This window comes from Callorhinus ursinus, unplaced genomic scaffold (genome assembly GCF_003265705.2).
Source record: "Callorhinus ursinus isolate GAN/ISIS: 27379988/994484 unplaced genomic scaffold, GSC_fseal_2.0 scaffold51, whole genome shotgun sequence".
NCBI classification, from domain to species: domain Eukaryota; kingdom Metazoa; phylum Chordata; class Mammalia; order Carnivora; family Otariidae; genus Callorhinus; species Callorhinus ursinus.
In genome coordinates, this window is record NW_027397113.1 from 7,241,732 (window position 1) to 7,261,590 (window position 19,859).

Here is a 19,859-nt window from a genome sequence, read left to right on the forward strand (position 1 = left end):
GATCAGTTGAGTCAGAAGCTTGTGAGGAGCCAAGGTGGCTTCCCAGCCCACCACGATAATGGAGCAGAGGCTTTAATGACTCTGGAGAGCCAGCTGCCGCCACAGGTTCCCCTGACACCTGCATTTTCATTTCCCAGTTTTCTGGTAACCTACCTGTGATGTAGACAGAGATTTCTGAAAGTTTATCTCTCAAGTCTCTCTCGATGCTGTGTTGTATTTTATTAACTTACGTGTTGAATAAATGGACTCTTGCAGGCTACTTCTCATATGGGTAATTCTACTCAGGCCGCTGTGAGGGATGCAGTTGTTGGGAGGCCACCTGTGGATAAAAAAGCTCAATAGCATCTTGACGAGAGGAGCCAACGAGAACGCGGCCAGCCCCTCCTGATTTCTGGGTTTCTGCCACGGCCACAAGTCCAGGTCCAGAGGAACGCAGATGTGGGATCACCCGGGAAGAGCTGAAACTCAGCAATAATAAATTAATAGACCTTTCCCGTGGCTTCAAATTCTTAAACATACTTCCATTTCTGTTGGAAGCATTTTTTTCCTTGCTGATATAGATCCATGCCTGCGTCTATTTTCTTATTACTCTCTGCTTTGTGCACTTTATGGGGAGAAAGCTAAAGGAAAAACTGCAAATGTGGTTTTAAATCCTGTATGTGCCACTTAGTGCCTTTTAAGATTGAATCCAGGCTTTTGAGGACATGATAGGGAATCAAGAATAACCTCGTGAAAGATGCTGTTTTGTGGTGAAACCTATCTGTTCTTCTATACCTTACTATTTTAAAATGTTTACAAAACATGCAAAAGCTTCAGAACAAAAGACTGAAAAGGATGCCATTACACTTTTAAAATCTTATAAAGAATCCTGCTTGCCACATAGTGTGGAAAATCCATATCCTATTTAAATCCACCATACACTGAAATTTATGGTCTTTTACTGACAGGCTGACAGTTTTGTTGGAGCATACTTTTATTTTATTTTTGCCTTCATTCCTCTAGCTTCTTTTTAGAAAAGAGGGAAACATGCCTTGAAGAGCCACAGTGGCTCATAATGAAAGGAGTGAGCTCGATGCTTTAAACAAAAAAGCTTGAGTTTAAATGAACCATGTGACCTCTGATGAGTCACTTGAACTTGTGCCTTGCTCACATTCACTGTTTGCAGGTTTATATACACATTTGTATTATATATAACTCATGGCTGTCATTTGAGAGGTCTTGTTTTCAAGAGTTCTACTTAAGAACAGAACTTTATTAAGGATTAGAGGAAAGACATTACCAAACATTACTGCCTTCAGTTGTCCTGTTGCATTGTGGCCTAGCAGTAAATCAGGTCTTTATCCAAAACATTTACTTGCGTTCTCCTAGGCACTGTCTAATATTTTTAACAATAAAGCTAAAATTGTCAGTTTTGTTTAGTGAGTCTTCCTTTCTTTAACCTCACTTGACTAGTCTGGTAGCTTTAAAATAGCTTTGGCTTAGTGAGGACCGAAGTCCCACCTAAATATGGACAGTATCCAGAAGTATCTAAGAAATCTTTTTTATTTACCTTGATTGGGTGGTAAAAAACATTTTCTCTATGAGTTGCCTTTTCCTTTGATTTATAATATAATGGTGAATTATTGTGGATTTTTAAACTTCATAAAACTTGCCTTTAAGTATTTATATAAACATTCAGGTATGAGAGCCTTAATTAAGATAGTTTTTGTTGTGGGAGGGAGATAGGAAGGCTTAGGCGAAACCCAAGTATAGATTCTACATATGTGAAGAAGTCTGAACGGAAGGCAGAAGAAAGAAGCATGTAATCTCTTTATTAAAGAATTTTTACTACATTAACACTTCACCACTGAAGTATTTTTATGAGTCTGAATTCCAAGCATTTTATATTTTTTTCCTATCTACATACCATCTTTCCCCTAAGTTCCTGCTAGTTTATTCAATTGCCATTACATTTTAGGAAAATTCCAGCTTGTTCTAAAAACTGTTTATTTGCCTATCAGTGCTGCTTAGTGTTGACTGTTAAATTGAAAGCTTCTCTTTGAAATTTTGGTGCATTTTCAGGTGGCCTCTCATCTTCCTGAAGGTTCATATTTATTCACTAAAGGCTTTACAGATGTTGAGATACTTGGCTTTTAATGCATTGTAGAGGCACATTTATAGATTTCAGAATAATTGTCTAGAGTGATGCTTTTAATGGTGAGAAAAGGATGATGTATCTAAAACTTATTTTAATACTAAAGTATTAGAATTTTTAAAGTAAAACAATATGTGATAATGTATGACTAAGTGAAATCTTAGGATTTAGTTACTGTTCAGATTCACCATTTCTGTTTTGATCTTAAATAATTTGGTTTAATTCCCTGGGGAAGCCTTATTATTTTTGTCTTTATTAATTTATTCTGGCTCTGGGAAGTACTGATAAAGTTTTCTCAGTGAAGATCCTTAATGAGTTTTCTTTGGTCTCTTTTCTCTTATTTTTACAGTAAATTGGTGGTTTTATATCACCTTTTTCAATAAAAGATGCATTCTCATTGCTGGCTTTAAATAATCCGGGGAGATTTATAACCAGGTTGAAAAGAATATCTTGTACCTCTTAACTTCCCTCAACCTTTAGTTTGTGGGTCAGAGACATTGCTTAGGTGTTCACGCTGCAAGTGTTTGCATGGTGTATGTAGTTCTGCCACTCCTGACCAGCCTTTTCACACAAGCATTTATGGTTTGCACGTTTCTAATGGTTCTTTGGGGGCATAGTCCTATTAACGTGCAAAAGGAGTTTTTCAGAATTTCTATGAAAAGTATTCATTTCAGGAAAAAAAATTTTTTTAAATCCAATTAGCTTTTTATAGTAAAAATAATAGAATCAAAATTTCAATTCTTTCTAGATTGGTTTGTAGATACAATGGGGGCAAATGATCATGTATGATGATCAACATCTTCAGAGCCATGCCCTATTTTAGCAATATACCAAGAAGTCTGTTCCGTGGAGGTTTATGTGTTAACGCCTTCTTTATACTTGGTAGAATTGCCTATGAATATTGTTTTGCTTTATCTGCTCTTTCTTTTTTCTCTTAACATGAAGTGAAAGGGTTTAGGCACATAAACAGACAAACAAACTGCCTTGTTACTGGCAGGGTGTTCCCTTAGCAGGTCATAGCCAGTGTTTTACCTACGTTATAAAAGTAGTGTCTTGGATAGGGTGAGTTTCGATGGGTATTTATGCATTATGGATGAGTTACAGAGAAGTAGGTTGACGTAAGCCCAGGCAAAAGTGATAAACAAAACTAAATAGTTGATTTTTTCCTAGAGTTTTTATATGGAAGTCTTCATAGGCCTTTTTTCCCCCTCATAGAATATTGAAATGTAATTTAGGATGATTTTAGGATGGCTACTATCCAAGGTAGCCAGTGTGGGCTACATCTTTCTGGCTTACGTTTAGACCCGACAAAATTTTAGTCAAGGAATAGGGCATAATGAAGACAAACTTGAGTCATAAAAGTACAAACTATTTGTGTAAGTGATTTTTTAAAATGACAATGACCATTTGCTGCGATAGGATAGTTTTCCTTATGTCCTGTTGTAGTTGTGTTTTGGGTAGTGGCTCTCATCTATGTTAGAGTGCCCAAGACGTACTTGGGAGTCTTGTTTAAAACCATTCTGGTCCCTAGCTTTATGTTAGGGATTGCCTCAGTGGGTCTGGGCTGTGGCCCTGGAATCACCCCTTCGATAGTTTTGCAGGTGGCTCAGAGACCCGTGAGAGAGATGCTCCGTGGGATGGGAAGGTGCAATCAGTATTGTTTGGAGCCGAGGGGACGGTCAGCTTCTACCTGTGCTCAGAATAGGTGCTCTGCTGCCAATACTATGACTGAGGGTTCACCGTGTTCCGAGTAATAAGGGCGATGTCTTTCATCTAGAGGATTAACTAAGCTCGTTAAAGCTGTTTTTCTAAATTAAGGTATCATAGTGCCTTCTCTGAAAAATGAATGTACAAGTGTCTTATTTACTAACAGGTGTAATTAGGATTAAAAAAAACTTTTTGAAAGTAGTTTTTCTTTTAAAAAGCAAAATTCACTGTGACTTGAACCCCTCATCTTTCATGCACAGAAAACCTTAAGCCATAAATAAAAATAATAAAAAGGAAGGAGAAAATAATTTTGAAAATTAGTGACAAAAGTACCCCTATAACAGGAACTTTTCAAAACAGGTCTAGGAGCAGAAAGATTTCAAAAGAAAATGTTCTTCCTTGGAAGGAGTTTTCATGTGCCAGAACTAAAATTTAAATGTGGTGCTCTTCTGACCAAGGAAAGGTTACATTTGATTGGCGAAGCTTTCTAATTTAGATGGCTAAATCCTGCCATGGACTTAAGCCTTAAAGGGGTTCGTATTAATCCTGAGCATGTACAAGTTTTCTTTTTCTTTTCTTTAAAAAATGATTTGTTGAAAATACTTTCTCCTAGACCCTTGCCTTTGAACGGCTTTAAAATTTAATATACTTTTTAAAAAGTGCAATGGGATGAGATTATGCTATTGGTTTATTAAAAGCATATTTTCTGTTTCTTAATTGTAAGGTCATTTAATTGAATAAAGCTCATAGCACCATGTCTGTGATTTGTTTCTTTCTCTGTTCTTTAATATGGGAAGGTCTGTGAAATAGATTTGGGCTTGTCAAAGTGAATAGGATATCGAAGGGGAGGGATAACCCCATGTCAAAGGAGGTAGTGGTAATGCGGTTCGGGTGCATCACCTTTCTCTGTCCTGCAAAACCATACCTCACAGTCTTGCTAGCATAGTGCTGGAGAAGGGCATGGACTTGGACTTAAAATTGAACACAAGTTTTATTTACAGTAACGGGGACTTGTGAGGACCCTTGAACTTGTAGGACTTTCATTTGGTTGCCCTATTTGGTTAGATGGTTCCTCTTTGGGAGTGAGTGAAGCTCTTTCAAGAGCTTTCCCTTTTAACTGGTGACCTTGGAGCCAGTGGAGAGGTTGCATTCAACTTCCCAAATATTGGCTAATTGCTAGACGTAGCCCATTTGGCCCTGCAGTAAGATTTCTAGTATGTTTGTAGATTGAAACATACACTTGGTGTGGTCAGTTGCCATCCCTCCCTCCCTCCCTCCCTGTCTCCCTCTCTCTCCCTGGTGGTGGTCATATGTTCGGTGCCAGGCTAGCTGTTGCGTTCATGCTCATCAGTATAGTTAGGGAGGGTGCAAACTCACAGATTGTTAGGGTAGGAAGAGTATGGTGAAAACCCGGGACTACCATCAGAGTGGTGATACCCCAATAGCATAAGCTGGGGAGAAAGACGGGTGGGCAAAGACGGATGGATGGGGAGAAGTTGAGCTAACTTTTGTCTTTGGTGCATTGACATTCTTGCCTTTGACTACCATATATCAGTTTGCAAAGATGAGTTCAGCTCTAGCTGAATCAAAGGAAAAGTGGTAACTGGATGTCAAGGAGCAAAACATATCAGGCACCGGAAGAACTCGAATGTCCACAAGGCTATTATCTCAAGCACGTGGCAGCTGTATTATCTGCTTTTGCAGATGGATTTCTTCCGTGCTGCAGGGGGGGTAAGGCACAGATGGTTCCATGCTTACATCATACCACTCTAATGTTTCCAGGGGAAAGAGCCTTTTATTTATTTGTTTTTTTAACCCATTGCCTATTTAGAAATGTGTGTGTATATAGAGAAGGCTTCTGATTGGTCTGGCTTGGGTCATATGTTCCTTCAGGGTCAATTGCAGTAGCCTGGGGGCTGGGGCCTGATAGCTGGACCAAGGTCACATGTGTCTCTAGTCAGGGTGATGTACCGTGATTAGGCAGGTCCACTAGAACCACACCGTCACCAAGTGAAAGACTGCTGGACAGACAAAAACAAATGTTTGTTTTGGACTGTTGCTCCATTTAACGGGAGTAAGAAACCTGGAACATTTCAGGAATGTTCTTTCAAAGGGAAGTATGGTGGTTATGCTGCACATTAATGCAGGGGAAGCTCTTCAGAGCCTCTCAATAGGGATTTGTTCTCGTTAGTAGGACTTGAGGGGTCAGAAATGGGATTCAGAAGGAAGTTACATTTCACCTTTTCTTTCATAAAAACCTGATTTTTCTGGTCAAACTGTCAGAAGTGGCATATTCACAAAGCTGCACCAGAGTAGCCTGGATAAACATTAAAAAGCCTGTATTCAGGGGTGCCTGACTGGCTCAGTTAGCAGTGACTCTTGATCTCAGGGTCTTGAGTTCAAGCCCCACGTTGGGCACAGAGCCTACTTAAAAAAAAAAAAAAAAAAAGCAAGCTTGTATTCAGTTTTGACATTGATGGACTTTTTCCCAGAAGAGTGTTCAGGTTTTGAGAGTTAATGTCAAGCAACAGAAACCCTCATGTTCGCACAAAATGCTCCTAATGGATTCTGCTCCTTTAAATGTGGCTTGCCGGCCCTCTCTCTCCTTCCCCACTCTCCCCTTCCCCCTTTCCTTCTCCTGCCCTGGCCTTGTTGCCCTCCTACCCCACCCACTCAGAATCCCCACAAGGTCTCATGCTTCAGCATAAGCCTGAGCCATTTTCTCCTACTTTCAGAGACCGCAAAACACTGGATTCTCCTGGAGAATTGTCCTCCTTAGAAGACAGAAAATGGAGACTGCAAATAATGACAATTCTCCTCCCCACCACAAGAAGAACAGGGCTCTGTGACTGTGGTTGCAGAAAAGACCAGAGACTTTGGAGTCAGCTCTTGGTTTGATCCTGGCATGGCTTCCCATTCAAACAGCGGTAGTGGACTTGGAGGGCGGGGGGGGGGGGCGCCTAGGGACAGTCTTGCTGGTGGCGGTACCAACATCGTGTGGTATAGCTTCTTGGCCTGGGGTCTGTCTTACCGAGCTCCTCTTGAGCCCTGTGTGGAAGGCGAAAATCACTTTCCTGACATCCTTGTCCCTCAGGATGCTTTCTGTTTTGTTTTCCCTGGCACAGCACAGGGGGAAATAAATAAGGGAGGTGACATCTGGGCAGTTCTGAAAGCAGAGAGTAAGGAGAAACAGAAGTCAATCTGGTGTTCTCAAACCCCAACCCCTCCGCCTTGGGTTTGGGCTGCTTTACTATCACTTGCTTAATACGAAAAACAATTTGTTGGGTGAGTAGCAATGCCCATAAAGCTCTGGTATGTATTTGCGTTGCCTCTGACTCTCCCGTTGGGAAGCTGGTGAATGACGGGTGATGTGTTGAGCACGTGCTTTTCCTTGTGTTAACAGCCAACATGTCCTGATGAGGATTTACCATGTGCCACACATCAGGCTCAGTACTTTATAAGCATCATTTCATTTGTGGCTCTCCCTTCGGGGAATGTATTTTTACACGTGATCTTATATGTTGCCCAGTATTATCATCACTCCTTTTAAGAGATGAATAGACTGAGGCTGAGAGAGTGAAGGGTGTCCTGGACCCTATAGCCAGCAAGTGAGCAGGCCAGGATGTGGCCCAAGCATCTAGACTGCAAGGCGCAGGGCTGGCTGGGAGTGGGGAGAAGAGAGATGAACGGGAGCTGGTTCCACTCTTAAGGAGCCACAGTCCAGCCAGAGCCGGGTGCCAGGAAGGGCCTGTGTCTGGTCATTCATTCATGGAATTTGTGCTGTGGACCCAGTTTGGGGGATATCTGATGGCTTAAGACCCAATAGTTAAAAGTGCTTCCTTTTTGCTGGACCTCTGAAAGCCTTCACCTGGCTTTCAACTTTAATATAGTTTCAAACTATAAGCCCACTCCGATGGAGGAGATAAGTCAGTTGATTACAGTCCAGAGTGGTGTGTATACAGATGGAGTCTAATACAAGATGGGTCTTCAATATTGGGCGGCCCCAAGCGCGTGTGTGGAATTGGTGAGGAGGAGGTGGCAGTGGAACTGGGTTCAGGGGGCGCCTCTAGGTGGAGGAGGGCGTGGGGAGCGGGGGGGGGGGTGGTGGTGAGTGGGAGGTCTCCTGGCCCTCTGACCCAGAGGCGGGAGCAGGCTGTCCCTGTCGCCTGGCTGGGAGCTCTGCGAGGCTCTCATTTGTCAGCCGCGCGGGGAGGAGCCGGGTGACCTTATGCTGGCTGGAGCCTCTGCGGCCATTAAACCCGGTCTCTTGGCTGCGCCCTGCCTCCCAAGTTCGAGAGGTGGGTGGAGCGGTCCTTTCCCGAACTTAAGGAAGGGTGAAGTGCTTGGGGGTGGCTCTCCAGGTCCCGGATGGCCGAGTGGGAGACGGAGAAGTTGGGGGGAGGCGGGCGTAAACAAGTTAGGGGGCAGCCCGCCAGCAGCCGCGCCCCTGGCACCCGCGGGCGGGGAGCACAACCATGAGCAGGAGACACTGATCGTCCTTTCCCGGCTGCGCCGCCGCCTCTCAGGTGTCGGGTGAGCCTTCCCTGACCCTTCAAGGGATTCATCAGTTCACGGCCAAGTTCAGGGGCAGGGAGGGGGTAGCGAGGACCTCGAAGAGTGAGCTGGTGGCCCTGGGAAGGGTCAGAGGAGAACCGCACAAGGTCTCCTTGCTAGAAGCCACGGTACCCTGGGGTTCGGGGAATGCTGTTCCCTATTAATGTCGTAATGAATCCCTGCTCCCCCTGCCTCAGGGCTTTACGCAGCAGATACACCGAACTCCAGCCTGAAATTGAGGGTCCACAGGACGAGAAAAGATGCGCGCGTCCATCGTAAGTGTGGGGCCGGTGTGGGCTGGGGTGGGGGCTCTGTTTTAGTGGGGACTCATTGTCCGGGAGCCTGAGTTATTACTGGAGAGTGAGGATCCTGGAGGATGTGGGACCACACCTCCTGCAGCTGGTGGGCATCAGGTGTCGGATGTGGGTTAGCCTGCTCCTGGTCCACCTGTCTCAGTACTCACTCTTGTGTGGGTACCTGCCTGAAATTAATGCCAGGGCAGGCAGGACCTACAGGAGGAGGGAGGCAGCAAGGGGCGACTTGCTCCCCGAGGGCCCTGCCCTGCGTCCCCCAGTCAGACCAGAACATCCCATGTTCTGGCTCCTGGGGCCAGATGTCTGGGGCTGGACCTGCTGCCCCAGCCCCTGCTTGGGTCTGACCTTTTCTCTGGGCTTTTTTTGTCTCCACTGACTCGCCCCATGACCAGCCCTAACAGCGATTTCTAAGCTTTCACTTTTACTTTTTCTAGTCTGTGATGTGGTTCAGAAATCATAAAGGGGCTTAGCAAATGCTTCCTTTCAACCTAGCAGAACCTGCAACAGAGAGATTCAGGGCACCGGCTGCTGATGTAGACCCGCCTGGGGTTGTGTTCCTACACAGCACTTGGTTGGGGCACAAGCCTGCAGGGTGCTGTTCTGAGCACTTCCTGTCTGAAATCCGCTCCGTTCCCCAGAATGAAGATTATAGGACTTAATACATGGGAAGTGCTCAGAATAGTGCTTCCCACACATAGTAAGTGCTCAACTGCAATTCACTCTTACTATTATTTCAATCCACAAAAAGATGCCACAGGGACTGGCATCAGGCAAGCAGGACCCTGGCGTATATGATGCCTCGAGTGGTCATTTTAAACATCCCTCTCCTTTATCTGACAACACTGTTTTCAATAATAATCATGAAATGGATAGTAATAATATCCGGAAAAGAAACAGTGAAAATTTTCTTTTATTGAGGTTTGTATATGAAATCATGCCAGTGCAAAAGGAAAAAAAAAAAAGAAAGAAAAGAAAAAGAAGGTAAATGTTATGGAGAAAAATAGGAAGAAGTAATGGATTAGGAGTTTTTAATTTGGGGCACCTGGCTGGCTCAGTGAGCGGAGTCTGTGACTCTTGATCTCAGGGATGTGGGTTTGAGCCCCATGTTGTAGAGATTGCTTAAAAATCTTTTTTAAAAAGTTTTTAATTGCATGAATGTAGTTTTGAAAGAAAGCTTACTCTTGCATGTAGGTTGGTCATAGTCACGAATAATAGCAACATGACAGTTTCTGTTTTGGAACTTTTACTTCTGGAAAGTTGTCCGTGACTTTGTCAAGATTGATCTTTGCATATTCATGTTTTGTATTCAGCTGAGCTCAATTTGTCCATCCGTCTTTGTTCACAGCTGACTGAAGAGTGCTTTTTATTAATTTTAATTTCAAAAGCTCCTCTACATGAGACCACAGATATACAACTAGGGAAAGTCTTAAACATTAGGAGAGTTTTGTCAGAGATTCATAAAAATCACATTTCAGAATAAATTCCAGAAATTGCAATACTGTGTCTTAAAAAAAAAATCAATCTAGTGCCTTTTAAATATCTCCACATGTGAAACATTTTCACTAAAACATCATCACCAGAAAATTAATCATAAGTTTTTATCTTATTTGGTGAAATTTGCCCAAGTTTTCCTTCTTCTGAAAAAATCAGAGAAAATGGTTGAGTGAAAGTGGGCACTGATATTTATTTATTCCATTGCTTTAGAATGAGTCTAGTTCTCGGTGATAGGGAGGCCACTTCTCTTTTAGTTACTCTGGCATGGGGAGAGCTGACTCTTCTGTCTTCTATGTTGAAACACAGGAAAATGTAGGACCTTGAGAGTCAGCATATGAACCGTGCCCCATGTGAGCTCGAACCCCTCTGAGCTACTTGGACTTTCTGTTGGAACAGTAGCTAAGTCTGTATCCACAGACTATAGAACTGGGTGTTCTCTGATCGAACTTCCATGTAGAAGACAGTTTTATTTTGTTTTTTTTTAAGACGCAGTGAGAGAGGGAACACAAGCAGGGGGAGTGGGAGAGGGAGAAGCAGACTCCCCACTGAGCAGGGAGTTCGATGCGGGGCTCCATCCCAGGACCCTGAGATCATGACCTGAGCTGACGCTTACCCGACTGAGACACCCAGGCACCCCAAGGTGTGTTCTTATTGTTTTAAAAATTTCTATGGACAACTTATTCCTTTTTTTTTTTTTTAAAGATTTTATTTATTTATTTGACAGAGAGAGTGAAAGTGTACAACAAGGGGGAGCAGCAGAGGGAGAGGAAGAAGCAGGCCCCCTTCTGAGCAGGGAGCCTGATGCGGGACTCGATCGCAGGACCCTGGGATCATGACCTGAGCCGAAGGCAGATGGTTAACCATCTGAGCCACCCAGGCGCCCCAGACAACTTATTCCTATTTGCACCCAAGGAATACAGCTCCCACCTCCCCACTCTTTTGAGTGTGTGGCTGCCTGCCTTTTAGAGTTTGGCAAATGTCATTTCTTATTAGAGCAGCTGCGTGGACCTCCCTGGGATGGAGAGCCTGCCTGTCTACTGTCCAGCCCATGTTTCTCTGAGTCCTTTATTTTTATTTAAATTCAATTAATTAACATAATGTATTATTAGTTTGAGAGGTAGAGGTCAGTGATTCATCAGTTGCGTATAACACCTAGTGCTTATTACACCACATGCCCTCCTTAATGCCCATCACCCCGTGACCCCATTCCCCCACCCAGCTCCCCTCCAGCAACCCTCAGTTTGTTTCCTGAGATTGAGTCTCTTCATCTTGTTTTATTTTTTCCTCTCTTCCCCTGTGATTCTGTATCTTGTTTCTCAAATTCCTCATATCAGTGAGATCATATGATAATTGTCTTTCTCTAATTGACTTATTTAGTTTAGCATAATACCCTCTAGTTCCATCCACGTTGTTGTAAATGGCAAGATTTCATTTTTTTTTTTGATGGCTGCATAATATTCCGTTGTATACGTATCCCACGTTTTTTATCCATTCATCTGTCGATGGACATCTGGGCTCTTTTCATAGTTTGGCTATTGTGGACATTGCTGCGATAAACATCGGGGTGCAGGAGCCCCTTCACTACCTTTGTGTCTTTGGGGTAAATACCCAGTAGTGCAATTGCTGGGTCGTAGTAGGGTAGCTCTATTTTCAACTTTTTGAGGAACCTCCATACTGTTTTCCAGAGTGGCCGCACCAGCTCGCATTCCCACCAACAGTGTGGGAGGGGTCCCCTTTTCTCTGAGCCCTTTAGTCAAGCCTGTGACTCCTGGTCAGTGCCAGAGCTGACCATTCTCTCCTCTTCATGTTCCACATTTGCTTAGAACAAGCGGGCCAGGAGCCTTTGCCTCTCCTTCTCCAGCCTTGCCGTCCTTAAATCTGTGGCTAGCTGCTGGGGAAGTGAATATCCAGAGTGAAACTGAGGCTCCAGAATATCGGTACTGAACTGGACCCTTGGGTTCTCTAAACAATAGAAATCAGTAAGAGGCCAACCAGGCGCTCCAGGCAAGGCTTTACTGGGGTTTGTGCTCAAGCACAAGGGAGGCAGTACAAGGAAAGAATCCCCTGACTCCCCGGAGGAGAGGTCAGGGAGGGTTTTTTAAAAGAAACGTAGGTGGGGAAAGGGTGCCGTGGAAGCACATAGTGGAGGATTTATTCACACCTGTGCACTTAAAGGTCATGCTTCTTCCTGCGTCCCATGTCTAATTAGCATGTTAAGTCCCCATCCCCTGGGCCTGATTTTTGAGTATTATAATGAGAAGTCAAGTCTGTGAGAGTTCAGCCCTGGGATCTGCCCATCTTGGTGCAGACTGGTTTGGTCCGGTCTTGGCCAGTCTTTGTAGTAAACATCCTCCCTTCAGTAAGCGCCTTCCCTCTGAATTCCTGCAAGGTGGGCTCCTCAAGAGGCACAGAGTTTTAGCTTTTTTTTTTTTTTTTTTTCCCGTACGAAGGCCCCCAAGGAGTTCTGGATTTCACAGTCAGGGTTGAAGGGACGTGAGTCCAGTCCCTGCTCTGTCTCAATATGAAGACGTTGATGGGCCTACTCTGATCTCTGACTCTTGGACTCCCTTGTGACAACTTTGTGAGCCTCTCAGTTTGCCTGATGTTCCGACAGATCTCTGCAGTGTTTGTTAAGGTGCTAAGGGGAAGGGACGAGAAGAGGACCTTCTCAAGTAGCAGAGCTCCAGGCCCTGCAGGGAGTCATCCACATTCCAGAGGGGTCCTATCGGGGCTGGGCTTCAGAAGGAAGCAGTGCATCCTTGGAGGCTGCAAACCTCTGGTGAGAACACTATGTGCCAGGCTGGTTGCTGGGTGTGGCTGGTGGGCTGGGCATGGAGCCTGGTCACTGTTCCCATGGGCTCAGCTCAACAATTATAGTCCCCTGAGGGCGCCTGGGTGGCTCAGCGGTTACGCGTCTGCCTTCGGCTCAGGTCATGATCCCAGGGTGCTAGGATTGAACCCCACATCGGGCTCCCCGCTCGGCGGGAGGCTTGCTTCTCCCTCTCCCTCTCCCCCTGCTTGTGTTCCCTCTCTCGCTGTGTCTCTCTCTGTCAAATAAATAAATAAAGTCTTAAAAAAAAATTATACTACCCGAGAAAATCGGGCGTGGCCCGTGGAAGCAGCAGCAACACTGTTTGCTGGCGTGTCCTCTTGAGGGATCGGTAGGGCTTTGCCAGTGAATAGCCAAGGGCATTTCTGGCCTAGAGAAGCATGACGTAGAGGCAAAGCTCACCCTGCGGGTTGTTACCGGAAGTCAGTACCTTCGTGTGAACTTCTGGGTATAGTGGAAAGAATTTGGCCCTTGGATTCAGGAAGACCTACAGTGGAATCCTGGCCCAGCTTCTTGGGGAGCTCTGAGAACTTGGGCAAGTTACTTCCCATCTCTGCGCTATTTCCTGACTTGTAAAAAATAGGGCAGCTGTGAAGAATTCCAGATAACTCGTGTGCATGGCAGTGGCCGTGGTGGTTTCCAGATGAGTTAGGAGGCAGTCCTGATTCATGTGGAGTGAGGCTGGACTCATACATCGCACCAGCCTCGGGCCTGGAGGTCAGGAACCTGGGAGGCCCCATAAGTTTTGCCTCCTTTTTCTAGGCTACTTTTGGGGCCACAGGGGCTGGACCTGCTACCCACTGGAGCCGCCCCTGTTCCTCTCCCAGCAACTGGCAAGGGAAGAGGCGATACATAAGCCCAGTCCCTCCTCTACCTTCTCTCTGGGGCTGAGGCTGGGGGGTGTGGGCAATCAGACCTCTGGTCATACTTCCTTCATGTACCCAGCCCGGGGCACAGGGTCTCAACCCTCTCCCAGGTACTTTGTTTTACAGCTTTTGTCCCATGATCGCATTTATTCCTCACATAGACTCTGCTGGATGGGTCTGCATGGCCCCATTGTACCAGAGAAGCTCAGAGAGGTTCAGGGACTCCTGAAGGTCACACAGCAGTAGAGCAGAGAGGGGCTGAATCTTGGGTGGACATGGGCTGTGCTTCTGAAAACGCAGCCTTGGATAGACAGGATTGATGCCCAGCCCCTCACAGGTTTCTTCTCTTCCTCGAACCTTGGTACTGAACTCCCAGCTCTTTGCTGGAAAGTCCCCTCTTGGCATCCACACTGGACCTTTGGTCCTTGTAATTTTCCAGGAGTTTCCCCAGAGCATCAGGAAGGAAGGGGCTGAGACTGGAATTTCCACACTCCCCACAGCATGTGGTTTTGGGAACAAGGAGAACCTGCTCTCAGGCTGGGTTTCACAATCTCCATGGCATCTCCGGCTGGTCCTGGAACTGAGAACTTCCCAAACCAAACATACTGAAAACACACCCAAGGACAGTGGCAGCAAAAACTGCCGTGTACAGAAGTCTTCCTTTGTGCCAGGTGGTATTTGCTGAGTGTTTTGTAGGTATTAACCTATTTGTTCCTCAGGACAACCCCATGAGTTATTCCATTTTACAGCTGGGGAAACCGAGGCTGGGAGAAGTTGGGTGACTTGTCCAAGACTGTCCAGTTAGGAAGTAGCAGAGCCCAAATTTGAACCGAGGCTGTCTGGCTCTGGAGCCCCAAAATTGTAGTCAGTATGCTTTTTTCTGAAAACGAAAGCCATCTGGATTTAGACATGCTCATGAGTCATGCTCAGTAGCCTACTGAGCATGTATTTTTTTGTACATCTGAAATATTTCATTAAAAAAAAAAAACAAAATTGCAAAGCTCTGACCGATGAGGCTAAATGGGGCCGGATGTGTGTGAGTTGGAGCACTTCCATAGTGGCCTTGAATTAAAGAAAAAGATGCTTTTTTAAAACATCTATTTTATTTATTTTTATTAAGTAGGCTCCCCTCGCAACATGGGGCTCGAACTCACGACCCCAGAGTCGCACACTCCACTGACTGAGCCAGCCAGGCGCCCCGAGAAACACATTCTTTTTGTTTTGTTTCACCGCTTGGGTTGAAAATTCTTCCGCAAATGCTGTTGCTGTGCTCTCTGGTCCTGTCCAGTGCCCACAGCTGAGGATCTCAAACTGGATCGGAGCCGCAGGGGTGAGTGTGGATGACTATGTAGGGGCTGCAGACGGAGTTGTCTGCTGGAGGGCTTGGCTGTCTCCTTTCTCCCTGCGGTGGGGGAAGAGGCTGGGGCTGCAGCTGCCCCATTGCCACTTTCAGGCTGACTCTGCGTAAGCGACCTCATCTCCCTTAGCCTCAGTTTCCCCGCCTGCAAAATGATGTATGTCTGCTCATCTCAGCCTGACGTTCAAGGTCACGGCTCTCTCCCCTCAGATACTCTCTCCTCTGGTTCTCACTCCGGGCTGCACCGTAGAACCACCTGGAAGCTTTAAAAAAAATGCTCCCACGGGCACCGGGAGATCCCCTCACAGCTGTGCTTCTGCTTCAGTCTGCCCCGCACCCCTGCTTCCCTGTCTCCATCATCCCCCTTAAGGCCACTCCCTCCTCATCACCTTCTCTAATTGCCGGAGGATGTGAGGGTTGAGAGTATAGGATTCAGATTTGAATTCTATCTATAGCACGTACACGGTCCCTCTCGCCTTTCAGGACTTCAACAAAAATCTCAGGTGCTGCCTTTTCTATCATTTGTGGCTCCTCTCCCCCTCCTCCCTTAACGCCCATTCAGCCGGACTTTGGTGTCCAACTCTGGTTGGAGCTGCACTCACAAAGGCCACCAGAGACCCTCACCCTAGAGTGCACGCCTGACCTCCAGAAGCCCGTTTTCAGCTGCCTCCCTGGCCTCTCCACTTGGCTCCCTGGAGCCCGGTTCACCCCAGCGCCCCAAGCAGGAGCACCCACTCCTCCCTAGCCTGCTCTGTCTGCAGCCTGCTCATCCTGCCTCCCACTTGCTCTGGCCAGAAACCCTGGGGTGATCTTTGACTCCACTTTCCTTCACGCCCCACCTCATTCCATCGGCGAATCCTGTTGGTTTGACCTTCATAGAAATCCAGAACCCATTACTTGTCATCCCCACTGCCCTGTCTCGTCTGAGACACACAGGATTGATGATAGACATCATCCACACCACTCTCCATCCTGCATCCTCTCCTTCTTCGCCCCCCCCCCCACTCCAGCCACACTGGCCTCTGGGCTGCTCCTCAAACACGCTTCCACCTGGGGCCATTGCTCAGGCTGTTCCCTCGGCCTGGGTGTTCCAGATCTCTGCAGGGCCCACTGTCTGCCTTCCCCAACCCCTCATTTAATATTGCAGTCTCTGCCCCCACCCTGCCCCTCCAGATCCTTTAACACCGCTCTACATTTTCTTTCTTTTTTGTTTTTATTTGGTATCTCTTCCAATGTTCTGGATGATTTGCTTATTTACTAAGGCTTAAAATAAACTAAAAAAATTTCTGTCTCTCTCCCTGGTACTGAGCAAAAGCTCATGAAGGCAGGGATCTTTATTTTGATCATAGACACAGTGCAGGTGCCTAGGTTGGTGCCTGGCATCTAGCTCTGTGAGCATCTGTTGGGTGAAGGAGCAAATGAATGAGTTCCTTGACCCTCCCAGGCAGAGGTGGGCATCTCCAAGGTGAAGGGATTCTCAAGGGGTGGCCACTTACACCACTGCCCTAGGGCAGGGCAGAGTATTTGTTAAAAGTGTACGGTGATTCTGCAAGCAGCAAGCAAGCCCCTCTCCTCTAATTTGTGCGCAGGCTTGTGTCCGAGAACCACAGCTGGGGATAAAGGTTGCAGGCTCGGAGTCAGGAACCCAGTGGGTTCTAGAGCAGAGTTAGAGCACATTGCACACCATTATTGCCGTTGTCATTGTCCTGGACTCCCTCTGCTTTTCCCAGAACGCCGGTCATTAAACTCTTCTTTTTAACTCAAAAGATACTCGGCTGGTGGAATAAGCAGATGGGCATATTTGTGATAAAGCAAATGCAGTAACCTAAGAGTAGCATCTAAGTGGTTGGGTATACAGATATTCACTAAACAATGCATTCAGTTTTGAATGCTTGAGACTTTAAATTGTATGTTTGAAAATGTTTCTTTTTTTTTTTTAATTTTTTTTATTGTTATGTTAATCACCATATATTACATCATTAGTTTTTGAAAATGTTTCTTAATAAACTGTCGGGAAGCATGCTATGAACTTAAAAACACTCATTGTGGGAAAGCTGGAAAATACAGATAAAGAGAAGGAAGCAAAATAATTCCAGTAACCATCCCTTAGCCCCAGCACCCAGAGAGATTCTCTGTGAAGAAGTTGGTGTATATCTTTCTAGTCTTTTTGTCATGTGTATTTATTTTGTTACAGAGTAGTAATGGTATAGATTACCCCAAATTGAACACACTGATGTTTGTCAGGTTTTGTGTGTGTGTGTGTGTGTATGTGTGTGTGTGTGATTCTAAAATGAATATACGTATATTTAAACATTTTCGAGGGCGCCTGGGTGGCTCAGTTGGTTAAGCGACTGCCTTAGGCTCAGGTCATGATCATGGAGTCCTGAGATCAAGTCCCGCATCAGACTCCCTGCTCAGCGGAAAGTCTGCTTCTCTCTCTGCTGCTCCCCCTGCTTGTGTGTGCGTGCTCTCTCTCTCTGACAAATAAATAAAATCTTTAAAAAAAAATAAACATTTTGGAAAACTAGAAAAAAATTAAAAAGAAAATTAATACCCCAGATGTCACCAACTGGTAATAAACAGTTTACATTTTGGTGTATTTCCACAGCTTTTCTTTATGTGTTTTCTTTTTTAAACAAGTTTAAAAAATATACTGTTTTGTATAAAGCTTTTTCATTAACCATTATGTAATGGGCATTTATTGTCATTAAGTATTCTTTTAAAATAAAACTTTAAAACATAACATATAGTATCCTAGTATATAAATATGGCAAGAATAAAATAATCTTTTTACGTAGGATTTTTAGGTATCAATGTTTTGCCATTGGATGTCACTTTTTGATGGACAGCTTTTGTGGGCATTTCAGATTATTTCCTTAAGATCTGGTCTATAAATAGAAATTGGGTCAAAGAGTATGAATATTTTTAAGGTTAGTGAGACAAATTGCCAAATTGCCTTTCAGAAAAGTTATACTGATTTTTATTCGCATCAGCAATGAATGATGGTATGTGTTTATCTTTTCTTATATTTAATATTGGTATTTTAATTTCCCCCAAAACCAGTTTTTAATTTGCATTTACTTGATTACTAGTGAGGTAGAATATGTTTACTTATATTAGTGGTAATATATATTTCTCCTTTTTAAATTACTTATCATGCCCTTTGTCCACTTTTTTCTATTTTGATATTTACATCTTTTTTATTGGTTCGTAAAAACTCTTTATATATTAAAGATATTGACTGTTTTTCTGTCATTTTCTTCCAGCTGATCATGGTAGTTTGTGGTGTTTTATTTTGTTTTTTTCCAGTGCATAGAATGTCTGGCTCATTTGGCTATAAGTAACAAGCAACCCACTTAAGCTAGCTCAAGTAAAGAAATTTTAGTTTTAGTTTTAGTTTAGTTTTAGTTTAAGGACACATGTGGAGGTTCATAGGATGAGACCTGCTTGCCTTCTTCAGGTCCAGCTGGCTGAGGTGGGAGGCGTTGGTCACAGGGTATGAAATATGGTGGCTGCCTAGGCAACTGGGACTGCAGGCAATCAGTTTCCCTTAAAAGGGAGCATGAACATAACAGGCAATGATAGAAACTTCTAATAATAAGACCTTTAACATTTTTTAAATTGTAAAACCTTTTACCCTTTTTCTTTGTGGCTTTTTCTTTGGCTTTTATCCTTTGAGTGTCTTTATTCTAAGATCTGATATATATGCATCTATATTATTTTAAAATTTATTTATGGTTTTAGTCAACAAAACAAAGAGGCAACCCACAGAATGGGAGAAGATATTTGCTAATGACACTACAGACAAAGGGATGATATCCAAGATCTATAAAGAACTTATCAAACTCAACACCCAAAAAACAAATAATCAAGTCAAAAAATGGGCAGAAAACATGAACAGACACTTCTCCAAAGAAGTAATACGAATGTCTAACAGACACATGAAAAAATACTCATCATCATTAGCCATCAGGGAAATTCAAATCAAAACCACATTGAGATACCACCTTACACCAGTTAGAATGGCAAAAATTGACAAGGCAAGAAACAGCAAATGTTGGAGAGGTTGTGGAGAAAGGGGAACCCTCTTGCACTGTTGGTGGGAATGCAAGTTGGTACAGCTACTGTGTAAAACAGTGTGGAGGTTCCTCAGAAAATTAAAAATAGAGCTACCCTATGACCCAGCAATTGCACTCCTGGGTATTTACCTCAAAGACACAGATGTAGTGAAAAGAAGGGCCATATGCTCCCCAATGTCCATAGCAGCAATGTCCACAATAGTGAAACTGTGGAAGGAGCCAAGATGCCCTTCAACAGATGAATGGATAAAGAAGATGTGGTCCATATATACAATGGAATATTACTCAGCCATCGGAAAGGATGAATACCCAACTTTTACATCAACATGGATGGGACTGGAGGGGATTATGCTAAGTGAAATAAGTCAAGCAGAGAAAGTCAATTATCATATATATGGTTTCACTTATTTGTAGAACATAAGGAACAGCATGGAGGACATCAGGAGAAGGAAGGGAAAAATGAAAGGGGTGGAATCGGGGGGAGACGAACCATGAGAGACTATGGACTCTGAGAAACAAACTGA

The 19,859-nt window shown here is 44.5% G+C and overlaps 2 protein-coding genes across 5 annotated transcripts in view; both read left to right on the top strand.

Moving 5' to 3' along the window:
* Positions 1-4,598, top strand: part of ATL3 (atlastin GTPase 3) — a 57,943-nt gene extending 53,345 nt beyond the window's left edge. Inside the window, exon 13 of the mRNA XM_025878528.2 lies at positions 256-4,598. Coding sequence (XP_025734313.1) covers positions 256-342 — 87 coding nt within the window. The 3' untranslated portion in view covers positions 343-4,598. The remainder of the gene's footprint in view (positions 1-255) is intronic.
* A 3,401-nt stretch (positions 4,599-7,999) lies between these two features.
* Positions 8,000-19,859, top strand: part of LOC112829262 (phospholipase A and acyltransferase 3-like) — a 26,578-nt gene continuing 14,718 nt past the window's right edge. Inside the window, exons 1-3 of one of the 4 annotated variants that reach the window (XM_073883555.1) lie at positions 8,000-8,139; positions 8,593-8,670; positions 15,188-15,229. In XM_073883555.1, the coding sequence (XP_073739656.1) occupies positions 8,656-8,670; positions 15,188-15,229 (57 nt within the window). In that variant the 5' untranslated portion in view covers positions 8,000-8,139; positions 8,593-8,655. The other 3 variants (XM_073883553.1, XM_073883557.1, XM_073883556.1) reach the window with 3 other exon arrangements.